Source organism: Belonocnema kinseyi, chromosome 3 (genome assembly GCF_010883055.1).
Source record: "Belonocnema kinseyi isolate 2016_QV_RU_SX_M_011 chromosome 3, B_treatae_v1, whole genome shotgun sequence".
NCBI lineage: Eukaryota > Metazoa > Arthropoda > Insecta > Hymenoptera > Cynipidae > Belonocnema > Belonocnema kinseyi.
This window is the reverse complement of record NC_046659.1, coordinates 92046961-92067784: the sequence shown is the minus strand read 5'-3', so window position 1 is coordinate 92067784 and position 20824 is coordinate 92046961. Positions and strand designations below refer to the sequence as shown.

The 20824-nt window shown below is 32.4% G+C and overlaps 1 protein-coding gene across 1 annotated transcript in view; it reads right to left on the bottom strand.

Moving 5' to 3' along the window:
- The window catches only part of LOC117169936 (cell surface glycoprotein MUC18-like), a 397122-nt gene that overhangs the window by 47919 nt on the left and 328379 nt on the right, over positions 1–20824 (bottom strand). The window contains exons 3-4 of the mRNA XM_033356446.1: positions 7459–7642; positions 3376–3511 (exon numbers count right to left, since the gene is read on the bottom strand). Coding sequence (XP_033212337.1) covers positions 3376–3511; positions 7459–7633 — 311 coding nt within the window. The 5' untranslated portion in view covers positions 7634–7642. The remainder of the gene's footprint in view (positions 1–3375; positions 3512–7458; positions 7643–20824) is intronic.

Below are 20824 nucleotides of genomic sequence, written 5' to 3'. Positions count from 1 at the left end.
GACTTTTTCAATTGAGTTTTCCAACGCATCGTGTTCAACATCGCAGTTGTGGTGTCCTATAGCTTCATCTCCGAATTATCTCCTAAAATAGTCTCTGAAAGCTTCTAGTATTCTGTCTGCATCATATACCATTTCCCCCCTACTTTTTCTCATGTTGACAATTTCTGTACTTTTGTTTCCTTTCATTTTTTTATAAAGTAGTTTCCTGCTTCCTTAAAAGTCGTTTTGTATTTTTATCTCTTCTTCTGCTCTAATTGTATCTTTACTTTTTTTAACTAATCGTTTAAGTATCCTGTTTTCGCGTCTATAATCATTTCTACGTCTACTTATTTCCTCATTGCAAAGACCTGCGATGTTCAAAGTTCTCTTGTACACTTATCTTTTTGCTTTTTGGGCAGCCTAAATTTCATCATTCCACCACGCATCACCAGAAATTCTTCCTACAACTGCGGTACCACACACTTCGATCGTACATCTAACAAGGATATCCTGTAACATTGTCCAGGCGCCCGCTATATCTTTGTTTCTTATACGGTCCTCCCATGTTGCCCTATCTATGCTTTCGATTATCTTATTTTGGAAATATATTCGCACATCCGGTTTCTGTAGGTTCTCAATTTTGATTCGCGTTTGTTTTGCTTTCTTGCTTTTCTTTTTTCTCCATCCCCGACCTAAGTTAATTTTTGAGATCAGAAGGTAATGATCAGTATTGCATTCAGGACCTCTCATGAATCTTGTATCTTTGACTAACTCTCTAAGTCTTTCATCCGCAACGACAAAGTCAATTATACTGCGGTTATTTCCTTTAGACCAGGTGTACATGTGGATCATTTTATGCCTAAACCAAGTATTTGTAATAAACAGACCCCTTTCTAAGCATAGACCAACTAATTTATCTCCGTTATAGTTTGTTTTTGGATTCCCAAAATTACCTAATACTCTTTCTGTATCCTGATTTTGTATGCCCACCCAACCGTTCATGTCTCCTAGTAGAATTATACTTTCCCCATATTCGCAGATGTTTATTGTGTCATTTAAAGTGTCCCAGAAGGCGTCTTTTACTTCTCTAGGTCTCCAGGATGCTGCGTTGCTCTTTCATTCAAAATCAGACCTACTCCTTGTTAATCATGTGATTCACAGTCTACCCCTGACCATATTTCAAATCCGCCTTTCAACACGCCGTTTTTTATGTCTTTAGTTTCCCATCTCTTTTTCTTTGTTTCGGGCACACATAAAATATCTAGTTTCTTCACGTCCATTGTTTCACGCAATTCTTTTACCTTGAGATCATTTACTCCCCTAGAATTCCAAATACCCAGTCTCCATTCGTCGCCTGAAACATGACCTTTAGATTTTCCGTGTACATGCCTTTTGACATTAAAAGTTCCAGTCCTTTCCGAAGCTTTTTTGTAGTTTGTATTATTCATTGCTTAGATATACGCCCAACTAACACCTTTATGCAATAAGTTTATTTTCTGAGTCGAAATCATGTCAAAGTTAAGTATCAAATCGTCATATGGTGGAGATTGTAGTTCTAACGTCAGTCCCACCAAAAACTTCAGTTAATAAGGGAGGGTTGGGAGAGGGGGGGAGGTAGAACTAGAACCGGGAGAGTGAAATCTAATTGTAATATGATAGTCATATTTAATCAATTGTAAAGGCTTTAAATTGATTTATTCTAATTTCTTTATTTTTCGAATCTTCAAAAATGAGCATATTTGTAGCATTTAGATTGAAAATTATTTATGGTGATAATTTTTATTTAAAAATAATATAGTTTTATATTTTATATTTAAAAACATTGATTTGCATTTGTTTAAAATTTGACATTATGAAAAATCGATACTCTCTATAATGAAATTGTTTTAATTTAAAAGTGCTTATACTCGATTGTTTCAAAACTTCATTCTCAATTTTGACAATGTAATTTCTAATTTATTTAACATCCGAGACTTTGAATTAGAAATTTTTTAAAACATTTCAAAGCTTGTATTCAAAGTAAGTCTATTTAAATACTTTTGATCTCAGATTGGACCACTTTAAAGGCATTGTATTAAATTGTGTTAAAACTTTTAATATTTTAAACTTGAAAGTTTGTTTAGTTTGACAGTTTTTTAAAACTTTAATCCGAAATTGTTTATATCAGTACTCAAATTAAAAGTAAATTTTTAACGACTTCAAATAGATTTGTTTTAAATCCGGAAAATTTCGAAATGGTTGAATATTTAAAAAATTTCAATTTAAACCCAAAATGATAAAACAACAATTTCAATTAATTTAAACAAATTCCCAACTTGGTGATATTCCTTACAGTTATTGGAAAGTGATTTCTGACCCCAAAAGTGTAATCAAAAATCCTTCATTGTTAAACTTTTCCTGCAGTAATTTTAAAGTGATCTCTCATGGCGTCATGGGAATCCATACAATTTTTTTGCAGAAAATATTCTAAAACGTAAAAATAAGTCAGAAATTTACAAACAGTAATATTTCAAAAGTGTAGAATCTATTTTCTCAGTCATGTTCCATGCTTTTATTGATTAAGGACCTTTCAGTATCACGAAATAAAATATCCTATATTTCAGGTTAGTGGCACTTTAACTTCAAATTTCCGATAGTTGCTTGTATTTCGTGAAACTATAAGGTCTTTAACCGATAAAAGTATGAAGAGCATAACAGGGTCCGCGACGTCATGCTGCAAAACTCACTATTCCGCGAAATATTTGAGTGGCTTTTTGATTCTATTATATTAATTATTAGTTGGCGAATTGTACTATTTTAAGGAAACATTACATTGCCACGTCGTACGTAAACGAAAACAGTGACATGCATGCATGCTAACGGACCGCGACTTTTTCAACTGTGCATCAGTCGAAAATCGTGGATCTTTTTGCAATGACAAAGTATAAACTTGCAATATACATTCATAATGAATAATTTAAAGAAATAAGCTATTTCTTACATTCAGTCTATTTAATTTTTCAAAAATCAAAATTTGTTTGAAATATTTACCTGTATATATTAATATTAATAGTATTTATTGATTTCAAATAGACCTGCGCTTTTTGGCACATGCACAATTAAAAAAATGTTTTTAGCGCCCTCACCGATACAAAGCCAAGCTAGCCAATGAACGTTGCTTGGCAAAAATAACTTGAGTGTCGCGGTAGAGGTGGAGGCCCTTATAGCATTGAAATAAAAAACTCTTACGTTTCAAGGCCGGGGAAATAGGAGAGACTTCACTGTATCTAGGTAATCGGAAAATATGTAATAACTGGAATGGAAGTCGTGTAATGAAAAAGTGTTTTTGCAGGTATCGAGAATACGTTTCGAAGATTGTATGAAATACTGAGAAATCGACTTGCAACATTTACAAACCATTTAATTAGAGGCGAAGGATTCCCATAGCGCGCTGTGCACTTGAGCGTGGCGGTTTCACCTGCACGGGCTGTCACGTTGCTACCCGGTAGAATTAGTTTATCGGCGTACTCTATCTGTGGTCGTTGAGGGCTCACTGGAATGAGACAATTAGCGAAGATTAATTCGCAAGCTCTCGTTCATACGCTACACAGATACTCTTTGTACTTGTTCGCGCAATACATTCAGCTTTTATCGATCTACTTCATGCGACTTTAATCTATTCAAAAATACTCACAATATTCTCTTTTATCCCGAAATCAGAGGTTGTGACACCATTAACGGAGAACTTCTTTATTGACATGAGTTCATGCATGTATTAATTCAGTGTTTGGCAGTAACGTATTACTCGGAATATAAAGGATATGGGGAACACTTTAGTAAAAGTTAAAAAGGTCTGGTAAATCGAGAAAATAATGCAAGAAATTACCTAATTTTAAAAGCGTTATCCAAACCTACAAAGTTTTTTGATCGTTTTATCAATTCTCACGAAATATTCGAGCAGATAATTGAGATATTTTAATAAATTAATGAAAAGATACATAGAGTCAAAAATTGTTCGTTTTAGTCATCTTCATAAAATGATAATTTGAATAAGAAACTTTTTCAGTATTGTTCTGATAATATACAGTAAAAAAAGTGCTGATTATAATTCCCCACAATTTTTTCCCGCATACAAAAAATTTAATAATCTTATGATTGCAATTTTTATAGGGATCGAATCCATTTTAAAGCAGACAGGTTCTAAACTTGCGCTTTTGGAATCTGGCGAAAAATTTTAAAACGTTCAAATTTTTTTAAATTTGGTCTTCTATGAAAAAGTCGAGAGAATTTTCTTTTCATAAAATCAAATTATCCAATTTTTCCAGAAGCTAGCAAAGATACATAAAAATGTTAATAAAAAATTTTGAATATCTAAAAATAATTCACAAAAAATTGCTCTTGCTCCTTTGCGATATTTTGCATCGTTTACGGGGAAAATTTTAGACCGAATCCATTTCCAATCAGGCAGGTTATGCATATTTGAATGTTTTGCTTTGTTTAAAAAAACCCAATTTTGTCTTTAAAATTATATAAATTTTTACTTAATTAGGATATTTAAGATTTTGTTCCACTTCTGGGTAGAGTTTATCGTGTTCTTTCGAAACCCGCAAGAACACGTAGAAACTATTCAAAATTAGCAAAATGGCCGCGGTTTTGATGAAAGTATTAAAAGTCGATTTTCTTACAAAAAAACACACTTATATTTTTCCTCAATTTCTTTTTGAATTTGTAATATCATAAGAAAAATGCCTTGAAAATATTATGTGGCCAGAAGAATTTTTTTTTATAAAATCGAATTTTCGCATTTTTCTTGCAAAGAACAACAGACACAAAAATGTTTAAAAATAGTTTGCATGGATGGAAACGTTTTACAAAAAGTTCTTTTACTCATATCTGATATCTTGCACCTTTTTCGAGAAAAATCCAAATTTTCTTTAGGAAAACTGCAGCTGGGGCAAAGCAGCCAATTCTTTTAACTATCTGTTATTAATTACATTACAAATTGCTTTTCTGTGCACAGTTTCAAATGAAGGACACATTTTTCATTTGATATTTAAATTTATTTTTATAGTTATATACGGCATTGTGAATCTAAATTTGCAAAAAGGCATTCAATTATCACAGAATGATAGAAAAAATTAATAAAGACATTGTTGAATTGAAATTGTTTATTTATACATAAAATTGGAAAAAGAATCAGTTGAAAAAACGGAAACCTATTTGCAATTTCTGTGAAATGGAGCAAATCCCACTTTTATTTATCAAAAAAAGTTTCCTTTACAAATTTTGTTCATATAAGCAAGATATTTTTTAGGTTTGATGCGGGCTAAGCCACTTTTTTTCCTTCATAAGTACTGAATTTTTGATTGGTCTCCGAAATGGAGACCATTTTGTTGATTTTGAACATTTGATAGATTCTCTCACGGATTTCAAAAGAATTTTCTGCAAAACCCCCCTTTTCAGTTTCTGCAATATCTAAACAAATTTTTTTCTAATATATGAAAGGCACCCTATTGGTAAAATTTACGCAAAAAAATCTGTGATTTTTTGAAAAATGGACGTCAAGATTTAAACGTACTTAACTTTTTAAAATTGTTCCTCCGCTAATCGGAAATGCAGGATGTAATCTTATTGTTAACATATTTCATTTAAGTGACGAACTTCTTGGAAAACTAGTTTTATCAAAAGTAAAAGAAATTCTATTCAAATTTTGTGATTTATAATTAATAGTAGGCTAAGTATAAACAGTTTACAGATTATGAATGTTACATTCTTTAATAAATTGCAGAAATTAAAATATAGTTTTTAAGTTTAAAAACACCTTTAGATAAAAAAAATAAAAAAACTGCTTAAAGTTTGAGGGTATTTAAAATAGTGTATTAAAAATTGTATTTAAAAAAATAAAGTCAAGTTAAAGCGTTACTTTTTTCAGTAACTTTTACGGCATCGAGTACCTTTTTGGAAAAAGTAAGGGTAACGATAACGCGTTACAAACTTTAAGGAAGTAACGGCAACTTTAACGCGTTAGTTTTGATTGGTAACGTGTCAAACACTGCTTAACGTTTTTTAATTATTACAAAGTAACTATATCCCATCCCCATCTTATTCCTAATATCAATGATTAAATTTTTTTTTGTTCGTCATATGGTAAGGGAGCGCCCATCAATTACATAAGGGTATATGGGTTCGGAACGGGGAGCGGATTCTAAAAAGCTTTACGAATTCTTACTGGGAGGGGGGATTCCAACAAATCACTTATGTACATAACTCTTACAATGTACGTCATGTTTTTATTATTGACTTACAAATGGACTGAAATTTCCCATTTTTACTTGCACTTTTGTTTCACGAAAGAAAGAAATTCTTCAATTTATACGATAAAGTGTTTGCAATCCCTTTAAAATTTATTGAAATATTTGAAATCCTTGGAGATCGTTCCGACTCTCTTGAAATTCCTTAAAATCTTGAAAAATCGTTTAAAAACATACCAATATCTCGAAATCCTTTAAATTTTGTTTATTCTTTTTAATCTGAAAATTTTTCAAACCTTTAGAAATTCCTAAAATATTTCGAAATCACGTTTAGAGGGAAAACAATTTATACATTGTAACTATAATTAGTAAAAACATAAAATCTTGCGTGATTTTTGGGAAGGGGGGGGGGGTATAAAAAATCCTACGAATTCTTACAAAAGAACGAGGGGGGGGGGTCTAAAATTTCTAAAATCCTGCTTACGTAATTAATGGAAATTCCATGATAAACTATTGATAAAAAGGTTTTTTCTCTAATTTTGTTCAATATTTCGAAACGTTTCAATATTTTTCAAGGCTCTTTTGCTTATATTAAAGAGGGAGAGAACGTAGATGAAGATTATAAGTACGAATTTCAAGGCGGTGCAGAGTCGAATAATAGCAAGTGGGACAGCGGTGAAGTGAATAGTTTATAGAAGAGGTAGCAGTTTGAGAAGTGCAAAAGTTAAGTGGATGAAGAAAAGTTCGATAAACACGGAGGCTTAAGAGGAAAAAAGAGGATAAAGAAAGTCTTAAGAGGGGTACAAGAGGGGTGAGTGCAAAGGTTGTTTGTGGTTATATGATTGTATGGCGTGAAGCCAGAAGGAAATTAGGGTAGAGAGTAACAGTAAGTTATTATATTACTGGGGGCGAGAAGGTAATGATGGTAAAGAATGAGGCAGAACAGAGGGGTGTATATGATTAAGAAATGTAAATGCTACGGCGGATGGGAAAGTGAAGAGGGAGTGAACAGGAGAGAAGGGTACAGGGCGCATGGGAAGTTTCAGGAAGTGGCAGAGGGGGTACAGTATGCAGAGTTTAAGCCGGGGGAAGCTAGGGTGCATATAAGAGGGTGTAAGGGGGAGGGATGAGTGGCATAGGTAAATTGAGAGATGGGTAATGGTATGCATGGGGGAGTGGTGTGAAGGTGGAGGGGTAGAAGATTCAAGAAAGAATTTAAAAACAGAAAATGAAAACTATATTAACTTACCTCTGACGACCAGCCTTGCAGGTTCCGAGGCCAAAGCATCTTGTGCTGTAAAATCACTAGCAGTGACCTGACACTGCCATAAACCATCATCAAATTCCAAAGTAGCGGACCTCACCCAAAGTGAGCAATCACCAACGTCGGGCGAACCCACCCATTCATATTTCTTCAAATGCATTCCAATTGGCTTAAACAGAATTAAAAATTAACTTTCATTAATATTATAATAATATAATTTTTTAAAATATAAATGTATAGACATGGCTAGCACAATATGTGTACGCCACCGAGCACGTATAGCATTGCTAATCACTTGATATAATATAATAATAATATAATCAAATAAAGAGAATAAATGAGTTAAATAGAAAGATGCACATGAGGATGTATTTTACTATTTAATAAGATTCTGTTTGGCTGCAAATATTAATTTGGCCTCAAGTGTCTCGTGAATTTCAAGGTGTAGTTAAAATTAGAATATTCTTATTTTGGCCTCTAAATAGCTGTGACTCTTGTAAGTAAATTATCTTTCATGAGAAAGTGTTTTTTTCGAGTTTCCTAGTTCTCAAAAACACGTCTGGACGATTTTCTACGTCCTAGGACCAACAGGGATGATTTCATAATTTCAAAAATAACGACTAAACTTAACATAAAAAAAATTAAAATCTAACTTATTTTACATTACGTTGCATCATTTGATGTGGTTAGATTTTAAGTGATTTAATCGATTCTTCTTCTGAAAATTTGAAAATATTCCCAGTAAAATAAATTCATTTTTTTTTGCTCGGACCTTGATAATTCTAAAGAATTCTTTGAAATCTCACTCAATTTCTCAGTATTTTTAATCGATTTTAAAATGTTTTGCAACTTTTTATATGTTTTTAAATTTCTTTACAAATTTACAAAATTTTAAAAGCCCATGAGACCCCATACGATCTCATAAAATTCTTAGAAATTCCTAGAAGTCCCTCGAAATTCTATTCCATTTCACTTGCACCCTAAATTTCTCTAGAAATTCTTTGAAATTCCTTCAAATGCCTTAAAGTGTACGAAATCTTTGTAAAGTCGTACTTTTTTCAAATATTTCAACTTATTATTAACTTTTTTGTTAAAAAAAACTAATATTGGATTAAAGTTGACATTAATTATTGCTTAAACAATCTATCATTATTTATTACAATATTCTTCTAGAATAATGGTAGAAAGTTGCAGTTTGTTAAATAATTTTCCTCTTTTCATCCACTCTTCACTTAGTGTGAGGTAATAATTAATGCAATTTGATAAACCTTATCATTTAACCTCATAATTATTGTTTATAACTATCCTCTTCTATAGTAATGCTAAAAAGTTGCGTTTTTTCTGCAATTTTATCCACTTTATTGACTTTTTATCTACTTTTCACTGAGTGAGATAATAATTAATGCAGGTTAAGAAACATAATAGTTTCACTTATTAAGAAGTGGATGAAAAGTTAAAAATTCCAGAAAAACTGTAACTATCTAACATTAATATTTTAGAAGATAGTTTTTGATAATAATAATTTATTAAAATTTTTTTATTTGACAAGTTGCATTAATTATTACCTCCTTTGTGTAAAAAGTGGACAAAAAGTTGCAAAGCTTAGCAAAAAGCAACTTTCTATAAACAATAATAAATTGTTTTAAAAATTATGTTTATTAAGCTAAATTAATTATTACTTGGATGTTATTGAAAGGTAAATAAACAAAGAATGAAAAATGTTTTTAAAAAACTACAGCTTTCTAACATTATTTTACGAGAATGTTATGACAAATAATAATAAATGGTTTAAACAATTATTTATTTTAAATTAAACTCACTATTGTATTGCTCTAAATGAAAAGTTGAAAGTAAGTAGAAAAATGTGAAGAAACCGTGACTTTCTAACTGTGTTCTAACAGCAAAATGCTAAAAACAATGGTAAATTTGGTAAACAATTTATTTTAATATCAAATTATCAAAAGAAAGTAGTATTTTAGGCAATTGAGATAATTTGTTAAAAAATGTGCAAAAAATCATAATTAGCGCCAAAACCCTGCAAAACAGACTTATCGGGGTTATATTTAAAAAGCGATTATTCATTTGTAGTTAATAGCTAATTGAGAAGAGAAATGTCGAGTTATAACTTTATTCACCTAGTATTGACGACTCTGAATAAAATTTGCAATAACAACATTCTTCTTAGGGGAAATACATGTTAAACTCCATGGGGCTTAAGTAAACTGAACATAATTGAAAAAACCACGTTTATTCGGGAGGATATGCATGAAAATTAGAGAAAAGATTCTGACCACCATAGTGCGATTTAAACCAACAGCATTAGCTACAGGGTTAATCTGGATTTAGGATGAGTCCAGATGTCAAGTCATTTTGAGTCCGGATAGCACTCGGATGGGGGACCATCTGCGACGTACGAACGGATTTTGTATTCGTTGCGTTTAAATTAATGCAGAGCGGGAAATTTGACGTGCAGGATGATATTGTGTGCATTCAAAGGGGTAGTGCCGAATGTGTCTGACTTCAAACGCAACTGTCAAAAAACGGGTTGAACTCGGAAGGTGGGTTTCTACAATTTCCCTTTTCCCTGACCGAACGTCCAGGCACACTGGAGAACTTCTAATGAAGTCGGATGCAGCCGCGGGTTACCACTGGTTGTGATTAAATTTATAAAGTGATTCTAAACCCACCTTAGAAACAGAAAAATGTGCACAGACCCAGTGAAGTGGATTCGCCTGGCGGTAAATGTACTCATGCTAAAGGTTTTAAGTGATACTTTAATAGCGAGGGTGACCTGTGTATAGAACTCTGCTTCACCCGTGTTTTACAATAAAACGGCATACACTATAGGTTTTAACCGCAGTGCTACGGAACTTAAACGGACCTTACAATAATATAATGAAAATAATAATAAGCCGGTTTAAAGGATTGAATGCTTCTAAACTGATCGTTGAATATATATACATCATAAATATAGAGAAATATTTGCCTTTGCCAATAAAAACTGGCAAAATTGGGTTATGTTTGAACCAACCGGAAAAGCGCCATGGCAAACAGTCATTTAAACGTACAGCTAACGAGTTTCCATCATACTCGCTTGAAAAATATGCCAAGTGAATACTATCTGAATCTCTGGGCACGTGTCAGCCCGTTAAAGTATTAACATTCCGTCTATAACGTCAGATACAATGCATCAATGCATTCGTATCGAATTCCATTGAAATGCTTCGGGATAGAAAAGAATATCAGAGAGAAATGCTCTCTCGGTCACGAGGCTACGAAGCCCAAAGCCAATTATTCGCGACAAAAGGAATTGAGCGATGGCTCAAATTTCCATTTTCTTTCTAGAGGGATCCGAATAAAAAAGATAGGGTTATAATAAATCTTCTCATTCTATAATAAACCTTCGCATTTCATTAAGAAGAAGAAAAGGACATTGAAAGATCGTAGGCAAACAATTAATTAACAAATCAAAGATAACAGTAAAATTAAGAAGAGGTGCTTAATGTGAACTCGGAAAGAGTCTGAATGTTAAGCTATTTCGAGTGCGGATTGCACTCGGGGGATATATGCGGAGGATGTTTGTATTTGATGGTCTTGATCGAATGCCTGTCTTCGAACTCGACTATTGTAAACCCGGGAAGCGGTTATCTGCAGTCTTCCTTTCTCTTGGCCAAACCTCCCGGCATATATGAGCACTTATAATAAAATCGGATGTAGCCGCGGATCACCACTGCCTTTGCAGAAATCTCGGTCTGGCCCAGAACGGGGCCAGACCTGTCCAGGTCGGGTCCCGATCGGGAATCCTGGTCGGGGCCAGGCCGCGCATGAAACACACGCCCAGATCGGGGCCAGGTCGGGACACCCGATTGGGAAATCCGATCGGTGCCCGATAGGGCATAAGTAAACACGAAACTATCGAATAGTCCTCTCCTTTCGAAGGCTACCTTAATATTTTGAATTTCCAATTAAGTTATTTTAAGTTAAAATTAACGTACTACAGGCACGAAAAAAAAGGTTTCAGAATACAAAATTGAATTATGCTTTTGAAAATCGTAAAATTATTGTGGATGGTATCAGTTTCGTGGAAAGGGTTTGTTTTGTATGAAAAAAATGGTTGATAACCAGAAATATTTTAAGCAACAATTTTAATTTCTTGAAAAAATGTTGCCTATGAAACTTTTTAACAAATTAGAAAGTTTTTTCGCAAAAATATTCCCTACAACTTGACATTTTCGAATGCTTTCAAAGAAAATCATCGGGAAATAAGCTATGATTTACGATCTATTAACATTTTACTGCAAATAAATTCAATTTTCTGTCAATTGCATTACTTCTTGAAAAATTTAAGAAGGTGGTTGTAGATAATTTTTTTGCTAAAAAATTGCGCCATCATTTATTAGATCGTTTTATTTCTTTAAATCGGTTAAGAAGAAATATAGACCAAACAACTTATAAACAAAAATGAAAATTTTTGAATTAAATATTTCTGGTGGTTTTAAATATTATTTACAGAATATGCATTTAATTAATTTTTATTATTATTAATTCATTTCGACCTAATGGACATTTTTATAAGTTGAAATTGCATTGTTTATAATAAAAAAGAAAAAAAACTTCGTTTATCATTTTTAACTTCGCGCGAAAGCAATTAGATGCCGAATGCGACGCATGCGCAGTTGAGTAACTAATTCTTGCTGGAATGTTATGAAAATTTGTCCTTAATGTATTTCTGTATCAAATTTATTATTAATACAGAATCAAAGTATCAATAACATAATCGATTGTATCACATATTTTACTCTTATAATTTAAAAACATTACAATTTTGTGCAAACTGCAATTCATTTCTTGTCAATAGATTTGATGATTCTAACTCTACATTAAATCGAAGAACCTTGAGTTCTTTAATAATAATTAAAAACAAAAGAACGTTATCAATTTCATCATATAATAATATTTGACTCATTTGATGGTAAATATACTAATTTTACGTCAAACAATTTAATTAATTATTAATTTATTTGAGGTTAGGTTTCAATGAGCCCGCAGAGTGTAATTACTTACTCTCATCTTCCTCGCACAGGTTTCGAGGTCTACTGACTGATGTTTGGTGCCTCTGAACACGTGGCTTACTCGCCTTATGCATTTATAAACATTGCTAGAATATTTTAAACGAGTATTATGTATACAAATTTCGCTGCACTACCAGAAGAAAACAAGCAGCACTAGTTCTTCGAGCGCATGGAGATGGCGTTTCAGTAGGAAATCGATCTGGCCCGGTCGGGTCGAGGTATGGGCCACACGGTTCTACCGATTAGGGCCAGATCGGTATTACGTTTGAAATCGGGCGATTTCTGCACGGGTGGTTGTGCTTTCACCGCAGTTTTACGGTATTTAAATGGACCATCCTAATAAGAAAATAAGAAAATAAGAAGAAAATTCAGCGGGTTTGAAAGAACATGAAAATGACCGGCATTGATTTTTTCTGGATCCCTTGCTTTTTGTGCTAATGTTATCTTGCTGCTAAAAAGTGTTGCGCTATTGAAATTTATTTTTCAGCTACATAATGGGAAATAATAACTCATGTTTTCATGAAAATGGTTTCAAATTGCCTTCCGATACAAAAAGATGACGAGTTAGGTTATATTCTTTTAGAAAATTTGTTCTTGCCAATATATCTACTAATATTATAAGCAATTTCTATCAAAAAATGCACTAGTCGGCCATTTGTAATTCACACCAAAAATATTGTGTTTTCTAGTAATAAAATCAAGGACATTAACCTTCTAAATGTGTTTATTAATTTTATAAACTAACTAATGCTGTTATAAAATGGCCCAGTAGAATTTAGTGATTGGAAATTATCATTTGCCATACTTATTGGTCATTGAAGATCACTGTTGATCCAATTTGAAATAGTTTTAGACCAAAGAGAATTTTTGACGTAAAAAATGCTTATCCCTGAATTTATTTACATATTTTTGTTTAAAACTAAATGAATATCTTTCTAAAAACAGTTAAATTTGAAAATACATAATTGCATTTTCAACCAAACAGAGTCGAAAAAACAAGTTTTCAAATCAGAAGATTAATTTACTATTAAAAAGTAGGCATTCTAGACAAAATACATACATTTTTTATCGCTAGTCAAATTTTACACCAAGAAGACTAATTTTCCACCAAAAAATGATAAATGTTTAACGAAATTGTTGAATTTTTAAATAAAAAACTGAATTTTTGACCGAAAATGGAATAGTTTAATTGTAATGGGAAAAATTATTATTGAATAAAAAAAAAATTATCTACTAAACAGTGAAATTTTCTATGAAATTGTCAAATATTCAAGCCAAAAAGACGTATTTTCTATAAAAGAGTAAAATCTTAAATCTAAAATATGCATTTGTAACAAAAAAATTAATATTTAAACAAACAGTCAAATTTTCAACCAAATACTTTCGACTGAATAGTTGAATTTTCTACAAAATTGCAGAATTTTCGAGAAGAAAATATTAAACAGTTTAATTTTCAACAAAAAATTATATCTTTCACTGAAGTAGTTTAATTTCGAATCATGACAAATAGTTGAATTTTCTGATATTATTTCACTGAATTTTACGGAGAAGTGAATGAGCATTTTGATTTAAATGAAATAATAAAACTGAATTTTTAATTATGTGTGTGAATTTGGCAACCTTTCAATCTTCGTGTTTTCTAAGTTATCCAATCAGCATTGTTTTTGCAAATTACTCCCGCCCCACTTCATATGTGATACAGCCTACAAAAATCGTCGATATACCCCTCCCCAACCCCTAGAAACCCTGAATACTTGATTTAATGTATGCAGAGCCTCTTGGGGGTAAGTTTATTAATTCAACTTTTAAAATTTGCAGTTGAGAGACACAGTTTCGTCTTTTCTTTCCTGTTAAAATAGGATAGCGAAAAAGATACATGAGTTGAAGAGAGGGAAAGGGGTAAAGGATCGATGCTGGTTGCAGGGGATCTATTTCGTCGATGCTTTCGAAGAGATTGCCATTGCGTCTGCATTACTCCTAGCAGTGCGCTGGTGTTATCAGGGCCTTTGGCCCAGGGGCATGTACCTCTCCTGGCCGGCTTCGTAGTGTGTGTATATACTATATCTATAAATGCGACTGAGGATGGGGTTGAGGTCGGAGGGGTGTGTCTACGGGTGCATTACGCTGATTGCTGGTCGCGGCCTCTCCGGAGAACGCAGCGAGAGGGTGTGAGAGAAGAGAGAGAGAAAAGAGAGAGGGAGAGACAGAAGAAGGAGAGGAGGCTGTGACCTCAACGTTTCACCAAGAAAGAAAAGAAAAGAAAATAAGGGTCTTTCCTCACTTAAGTAAGTGAGCTGGCGTACTTTTTACGAAAAGCGTGCTCGAATTTTAATCCTTTAAATGAATAACGCAGCTTTCACATTCGCCGCATCGACCCTAGCCCACTTCCTGTTCCGACCCGCCAATATATCCACTCCACTAGGAAGTGCGCCAAAATTAATGCACGTAGTATCCAAATTTAATTATATACATGGTGTCTGGACATCTCTATTAAGCGGTTGTTTAACTTTTTTTTTGTAATATCATGGGAGCTACTAAAATTGGGCTTGCGTAATAAGAAATTTTTCAAAATCTTTTTGCGGTTAAGGAAATTCTTTGCAATCTCATACATTTTTCTTTATTCTCTGAAAAGCCCTTAAAATCTTAAAATAATATTAAATTCCTTAATTAACTATTATGCAATTCCTTCGATTGCCAAAAGACCTTAAACATATTTTTAATTGCCCTGAAGGCTTTTAAAGCTTTAAAAATTCTTTGAAATAATGAAAATTCTTCGAAATTCTATGAATTCCCTCAACATAGATTTAAATCCTTTTAAATTCCTGGATTTCGTTTAAATATTTTAAAGGTTTGGAACACTTTCCATTAAATTGGATAGAACGGCTTTTTGGGCTGGCCTGTAAGACTTTTATTGAGTCAGTTGTTGAGTCCCAGTCCATTTCTGAATGCTTATTTTTACGAATAAATAATAATATGTCCATTTTTTCAAACCTGAAGATGAACAAAGAAAAGAAACTAGGCTTTTCTCAGAAAAGAAAAAAGAACACTTTGTTTGAAAAAAGTCTGATAAGATTTTTTAATGAGTTAAATATTCGGTATTTGAATGAAACGTTTTTTCAAGTATAAAAGTTAAAAAAATCTGATTTGTAGGATCTAAAAAAATGGTTTCTGACCAAAAAATGGCAGGAAACTTAGCTTTCTTTTAAAGGCCTCTCTTAAACATTTATATTTAGAATTTGACTGTCAATAAGAAACTTATCTTATAAAGCTTGCTAATTTATGTATCCATAGTTTTCGGAGACTTACATTCCAGCGGATGTTTAACACTTCTTTTTTTAAATAACACCACAGCTAATAAAATTGAAGTTGCGGGATTGTAATGTTCAAGAAAAAATGATTTAAAGTTGTGAAACAATACTATTCCTAAAAGTAATAAATTGGGACCCCATTGAGTGTATTGAATGTGAAATCAATCGGTTTAAATCTTATTGCAACGTGAGCAAAATAGCTTTAAAAAACTTTTTATCTGCAGAATTTTACAGTTCTTTTAAATTAATTTTTTATTTTAATTTTTGAGAGTCTAGAGTCTTTTAATTTTTTTGAGATTTTAGTATAATATTCTTCATGAGATAATTATGTTTTAATATACCTCTGTAATTAACTTTTATTTTTTTAAGCCCATGCAAGCATAATACAATTTTTTTGGCACTTAAGGGTTTTCTTGGGATCAAAATGAGTTCATAAAAAATTAAATATATCTGGGAGATCAAAATTGGAGTATAATTTCATTTAATTATTTCTGTTTCCAGTTTTGATCTCCTACATACATTGAAATTTTAGTGAGTTCGTTTCATATTTGTTTTCATGGGCGCAAAAATAAAAGTTAATTTGATTCTAATATCTGGAATTAATTGAAAGGACTCTAGACCCCCCAAAGTGTAGAAAACTTGAAATTAAAAAAAAAACTCTAAAGATAATAATTTTTCGTATACCTATTTCGCTCGCTCGCGCGTTATCTTGATATAAATTGATCGATTCCACATTCAGTACATTTCATGGGGGGTTCCCATTGACTTCTTTTAAGCATGGTATTGTTTATGATTTCAAAACCCTTTTTTTCGACCCGTTACATTGCGAAAAATCGTAGAAGTACAGGACGATCTGTCTACCATTACGGAATTTTCCAGGTCATTTAGGACTCATGTTACGAAAAATTCCGTAATACACTAGTCAGTGCCAATAAATTAATACTTTAAATTCCTTTAATGGGGGAATTATTTAAAAAATAATTAGTAATTTTTTGTAAAAAAATATCATGAAATAAGCCAGTGACAAAGCAATTTCGAGTACGCCTCTGGAAAAAGATGATTTGCGGTTCCAGCGATATCTCAACGTAGATTTATCGGAAATTAAAAAAGTTGCAAAATTTAGTTAAAATATAAGTTTTTCCTCCCCGTAATGATTATTAAAAAATTTTCTTTTTAATTTTTGTGATAATTTGAAGTAACATATACGATTTTGTACGAAAAATTTCGTCATTTTTTAAGTAAAAAACAACGTTAATATAAAAAAATTTAAACAAAAATATCGTTGGGGGGAGGATTTTTATATGTAAAAAAAGTTTACTAAGTTTAAGAAGGATCGGTTCAGAAGTTTTTGTAAAATCGCTGGAACGGGCTTTTAAAAAGTGGTTTTGAGAAAAACTTGTTTAAAGTTTTAGAGATTAAAAAAGTGAAAAAAAATTAATTTTTGTAACGATTTCAGCTCCTTCTTTTTTCCATTACACTTTGCACACTTCACGAACGTAGAAAGTGCAGTGAAAAATAATAGAAATTCTATTATTTTATAGTATTTTCATTGTCTTCTGGCACGTTCCTATATTTTTAAGGGCAGCTGCAGTCTGTGAAGAGGGATTCCAAAGATTTCTTAAGCTTATTAGACAAAAATAATAAGTACATGAAAATCAGCAGGTTCTCTTCGTTTTCTTTCTGTCTTTGATTCCCTAGGATTGCCAATTTTTTTCAAGTGTATTTTTGTCAGAAAGTCCTTAAATACAAGGCGAAATTCTCTTGCCTTTTTTGGGCATCGTTGCTCCGGGCAGAAAACCTCATCGTTTTGGACTGGTGTTTTCTGTCTATCGTACTTTTCCGTGAAGGAAAAGCAAGGCAGGGAAAGTGAGAGGAAGCGATGGAAAGGGAAGTGATGGGAATCAAGGGATAGTGAGAGGAAGTGAGAATATCAAAAATAGGGAAAGAAAGTTAAGAGTAACTAGAGAAAGGCGGTGAGTGAGGGGAGGAGTGAGAGAGAAGCGACGGTGACTAGAGTAGGGGAAGTTGGGAGTGAAAATAGGGGTAGTAGGGGATGGGGAGGTATGTTAGAGGAAGGGATTTATGAGAGGAGACATTTAAAAAAATTGAATGTGGTAATGTCAATTAATATTACAACTTTTCAGACGAGCTGTGAAAACTTATATGCATATCAGTCAAAACTGAGCACATACATTGAGGTGACTGTATGCATACAAGATCAGATTTATACCGCTCTAGCTACTCGTATGTAGGCTAATCATATTCGTTGTTTGAGGGTAGAAAATCTCTTCCTTCCGTGTTGATGAACCTTCCTTTTGAATGAAGCTAATTAAAAACGATAACGCATTACTATTGTCCCAACAATTTTGATTTCCATTTTCGCTTGTATTAATAAAATGCTTGTGATAAAATTCTGTATATATAATTATTATATACCTTTTTTTCTTATTTTTGACAATTTCATTGGATTGCCTTATTTTATTTATTAATAATCTTTAGATAGAGGAATTTGGAAAATGCGTTATATCAAAATGCTCATCGAAGAGTGCCTCAAATAGCTTTGTAGCGTGAATATCTTTACAGGCTCATTTTTAGTACTACTAATCAAGATTTTCGTGTTCTCAGAACGACTGCAAACTGATCCAAAATATACAGGGTGTCCAAAGATTAACGAAACATTTAAATAATTTTCCAGGTAAAACATTTTTTCAAAAAGATCAAGGTCATTATTATAGTAACTTTTAACGAGAAATCGAGCGCTTGACCTCGAATTTGACCTTGACTTGACCTTTAGGATTATTTCAAGGTCAGCCTTTTTAAAAATAAAAAACCCCTATTTTTAACAATGGCAATCGAAAGAGCGGGAAATTTTACGTCCAACCATGTACTCAAGTCATGTGTCAAGGACGTCCTTGAACTTAGGCTAAAGTTTTTCAGGCTTGACTTAGGTATGGGTCGGGTCCAATCTGTAATGCTTCGGCCCAGGTGTTTATGAAAAAGGTTGACGTCATTCTTGAAGTAACTTTTAACGAGAAATCCATTTGTGACCTTGAATTTGGCCTTGAAGCAAGGGGACTCACGTAAATCAAGCACCCCAAAGGGAACAGATTTTACTACGTCCACGTCGTTGTTCCTGGGTGACGCCAAATGTAAAAAAATTGACCTTGAAATAACCATGAAGGTGAAGTTCAAGGTCAAATTCAAGGTCACCACTGTATTTCTCGTATAAAGTTACTCTAAGAATGATCTTGACCTTTAAAAAAATATATTTTACATGGAAAATTATTTAGGTGTTTCGTTCCTTTCTGTACAACCCGTATAGATGAGTAGTTAAACCCCGAGGCCTTAAAAGTTGAAAAGTTGCTTTATATGTTGTTACAAAGCATAGCCTGAAAAAATGGTACTGAATAAACGAAATATGGGTTAGATACATCAATGGAAGTTTGTCACTATTTATAGAAATATGTATTACACCTCAACAATATATGCTGTTAAGTCTTATTAATACCACTAAATGTGTATGTCCAAATGATACAAACGTTTTTGTGAATCAACGTCAAAATAGTCAGGTTTAAAAATGGAAAATCATACTTTAATAAATGCATTATTTGGTAATATTATACAGTAAAGCCTAGAGATAGGGTCCCCTAATATAGCCCTTCCGAGAATTGACGCCGCGTGCAAGTAGGAGTAAAAAGCTCCACGCGGGGTAAGCAGCGGTAGCTCAGGCGTGAACAAACAATAGCGTTTTCTATGAAACGGCACTCTATCTTGGTAAATCCCTACCTCCTCTAATCTCAAGACCGGGACACTCTCAGAGTGTCACTGTACTTAGATCCCCGAAGTGACGAAAAGTGGATAATTTTTAAGTTCGAAGTACATTGGAAGCATAAATGATTTTTTAAATAATAGACCAACTAATGTTTTAATTTTAGTGAATTTAAAAATACGTATTTACAAAAAGTACAAAGTTACAAAATAATACAACATTAAAAAAAAGACAAATTAGACAAATCAAAGGTATTTGAAATTTTAATTTTTCGAGCTGGAAAAAGGAAGGGGAAGTTCTTTTACAGTATATTTCTTTCCTGGGCTTATGATTTTGGTACAAACATTTTTAGAATTATTTGTATTTAAATATTTATGATCAAAAGACTTTTCTGTTGATGCATCTACTTTGAATTATGTGGATGTAAAAAGTTCGTCTCTTTAAAAGAGATTTATAAGATATTATAAATGAGCATAACTCGAAACAAGGAATCTTTCCCGCTCTTGCATCAATGTTGAATTATGTAACTGAGAAGGGCTTAACTACTTAAAGCCGTTTTTTTATTATTATGAATGACCATAGCTTCCTTACTCTTCAATAAATTGTATATCGGATTTACAAAAAAGTATGACATCCACACACACATATATCCGGACCATAATGGCTTAGAACATTGCAGTAGATGTTTTTAAAATAAGGAACGTTTAATTAAATGAATGATGTTTTTCGAAATTGTTATCATTAAAAAGCTTCTTCTATGAGAAAGTAAAAAGAATAAAAAAGATTTAAAAAAATGAACGTTGTATCTCATCGTTTTGAAATTCAGGATGAGTAGTCAAATATTTCTCATATGATTGGATAGTCGTCCTGAAAAATCGGAATGACTTTTTTATCTCTCCTTTTAGCTTCTTCAATTTTTCTGGACGACTAGAAGTAAACAAAGAAGAAAGTACAAAAAATCCGTTTTGCCTTTGGAAGGAAGAGGAACTTAAAACCCTTTACACTGCTTTAGGGTGAGAGCAATGCATATGATAGGAATGACATTATAAAACTAAAAATTATTTGAAAATATTTAAATGAGTTTAATTTTTAAGAAGAAAATTTCTTTTCATAAATTAAAAATAAATGGATTAATTAAATAATATATCAAATATAATACAGTTAATATTTGTTCACATTATATAATACCTCAGCCGTAAAAA